We start from the raw sequence: 2500 nt of genomic DNA, 5'->3' as shown, positions 1-2500 counted from the left end.
CATGTATTTCATTCTCTCCCATGCCGTCTTGATATGTTTTTTCAATCACGATATCGTTCATAAATGCTCTTTCACCATTCCCTACTTTAGGGAACTCCTTTCTCGCTCTCTCCTCTTTCATCACCGCTTCACATCACCCCTTGCCCAGTGTATCTCGTCCCATTGTAGCAATACCTTCCCATTAATATTGACGTCAGTATGGAACACGGTCAACAAAATATTAATACTTACAAATATTCAACGAACTTTCCCTCTATTAATATCTTTTGAAATTTAAGAACTGAACTTGATAAATTTTTGGTCATGAACAAATTCAAAACAGTGATCACATGCAAAATTAATTGTGAGACTTTTGTAGATACTCTAATGAGTCATTTTATCAACCATTTTCATGGTTTCCTCTTTTCCGCTTATACTCCTTTCCTGTCATTACCCCGTGAGGCGAAAGTTTCGGAATTATGAAATTGCCTTTAATCTTTTACAAGAAAGCTGTTTGATATGTCATGCAATATTTTTTTTCTCGCCAGGCAATGGGACTTTAATCGTCATCTTCGCCAAGAACAAAACTCTGAGGAACGTACCTAACACCTACATCATCTCCTTAGCCCTTGGGGACCTCCTTTTACTCTTCTCTACAGTTCCCCTCGTCTCCACCATCTACACAATCGATTCCTGGCCCTATGGAACCTTCGAGTGCAAACTCAGCGATATGGTGAGGGAGATCTCCGTGGGCGTTACAGTCTTTAACCTCACGGCGCTCTCAGCTGATCGCTACCTAGCCATCGTTTCCCCCATCAGGAAGGTAATGTCATTTCATTTGAGTTTTCATTTGTGATATATTTACTGGTTTAATTATAGGAAAATTACTGAAAGATGGTGATACAAATATACGTTGCCTATTGGACAAAGACCAAGTGAGTTAAGCTTTTTATGATCTGCGTAGCTTTTAAAAGTACATTATGATTATCTCGAGTACATGGAAGACAGTGTGTTGACTATGGACCATGGACCAATTATTTAGATTTTGGTGGTAATATGGGTATATATGGTTGACTTTTTAAAATAAATTCACATGGATGCAATCCATGACAATAGTCATTATCACGTCTAAGAATATCTAATTTGCTCGTCATATTTGAGGAGAGATTTCTTACGAAGAAAAATGAGGCGGCATTATACATTTTAGTATCATGGCTATACTAAAAGAAGCTATCATTTACCATGTTAATGAAGTTTCATTTCTCAATAGATTATATAGCTTAAGTGAATTCATTTCTGAACCAAACTTACCTCACTATTTTATTTAGCTTTCAAAGTTTACTCACAGAGATAAAGCCATAATTCTTTTTTAAGACGCACGAAAAAGAAATCAGAAGATGAAAAGTTGAACAGAGTAATCCTATATTTTTTTTCTTTCTTTCTTTTAATGCTGCTTTAATTTACTTCCCTAAAGGCCGTGGGAGCTGCCGGAGCCACAACCGTCAGAGTTGCGGTGGGAATCTGGCTCCTGGCTGTGGTGTTGGCCGTTCCTACCGCTGTCTTCTCCCACGTTCAGGTCTTCGAGGTATCTGAAGAGAAGTCAATCAACGTGTGTTATCCTTTCCCAGATTACCTGCCAGAGTGGTATCCATGCGTCAATATTCTGGCCAAAGCCCTCGTGTACTACTTGCTGCCTCTCATCGTGATCGGTACGTTTTATCTGCTGATGGCACGCCACCTGCTATCCTCTGACGTGCCAGGGGAGTCTCATGTTTTCCACAAGCAGATCCAGACGAGGAGGAAGGTCGCCAAGATTGTTCTCTGCTTCGTCCTCATTTTCGCCGTGTGTTTTTTACCAACTCATGTCTTCTTGCTGTGGTTCTATTTTGACCCACTCGCTTCCGTTAAGTACAATGAATTCTGGCATTCTTTGAGGATTGTTGGCTTTTGCCTGGGATTTATAAATTCCTGCATTAACCCCATCGCTCTCTACTGCATCTCCGGAACATTCAGGAAACACTACAACCGCTATCTCTTCTGTTGTTGTTGTTGGGTGCAGCCGTCCCGTCACAGGAACACAGACTCGTTGCGATCAACGCGATCAGGGATGTCCAGATACAGGTCTTCGACCATCCGATCAACACTCCGCCCGTCCGAGACCATAACGCTGACCACACTCCTCCAGGACCGAAACTATCCAGCGACCACGTGACAACAGAGGCAAGGCGGAAGACGCCTCAAGGATCACCCGTACTCAGAGAGCAAGATACAGATCGCCAATGCAGACGGTTGTTGTCGAAACCATAGCTACTATGGCAACCGCCTTCATCACAGCCGCACCTCCGTATACTGCACTCTCGAGTCCGCCAACATGAGCGGAAGCATGAGGATGGACGATGATGTGTCCGTCTACGAGGTAGTGGAGTTCTAACGAGTAAACAGACTTTATATTTCGCACAGAACAATGCATCTCCCTGTCCTCCGCCTTGAACTCATTTTCCGTTTCAAACGAATCCATCCA

The 2500-nt window shown here is 42.5% G+C and overlaps 1 protein-coding gene across 5 annotated transcripts in view; it reads left to right on the top strand.

Moving 5' to 3' along the window:
* The window catches only part of LOC122261853 (neuropeptide CCHamide-1 receptor), a 71760-nt gene that overhangs the window by 68768 nt on the left and 492 nt on the right, over positions 1-2500 (top strand). For all 5 annotated transcript variants that reach the window (XM_043029661.2, XM_043029657.2, XM_043029658.2 and 2 more), the window contains 2 exons: positions 528-802; positions 1454-2500. The exon at positions 1454-2500 is cut by the window's right edge and continues 492 nt beyond it. In XM_043029661.2, the coding sequence (XP_042885595.1) occupies positions 528-802; positions 1454-2191 (1013 nt within the window). In that variant the 3' untranslated portion in view covers positions 2192-2500. The remainder of the gene's footprint in view (positions 1-527; positions 803-1453) is intronic.

The sequence above is a fragment of the Penaeus japonicus genome, unplaced genomic scaffold, assembly GCF_977035675.1.
Source record: "Penaeus japonicus unplaced genomic scaffold, GWHDUDI00000001_assembly GWHDUDI00000008, whole genome shotgun sequence".
NCBI lineage: Eukaryota > Metazoa > Arthropoda > Malacostraca > Decapoda > Penaeidae > Penaeus > Penaeus japonicus.
Note: the sequence above shows the minus strand (reverse complement) of the source record. Positions and strands in the feature narration are given on the sequence as shown.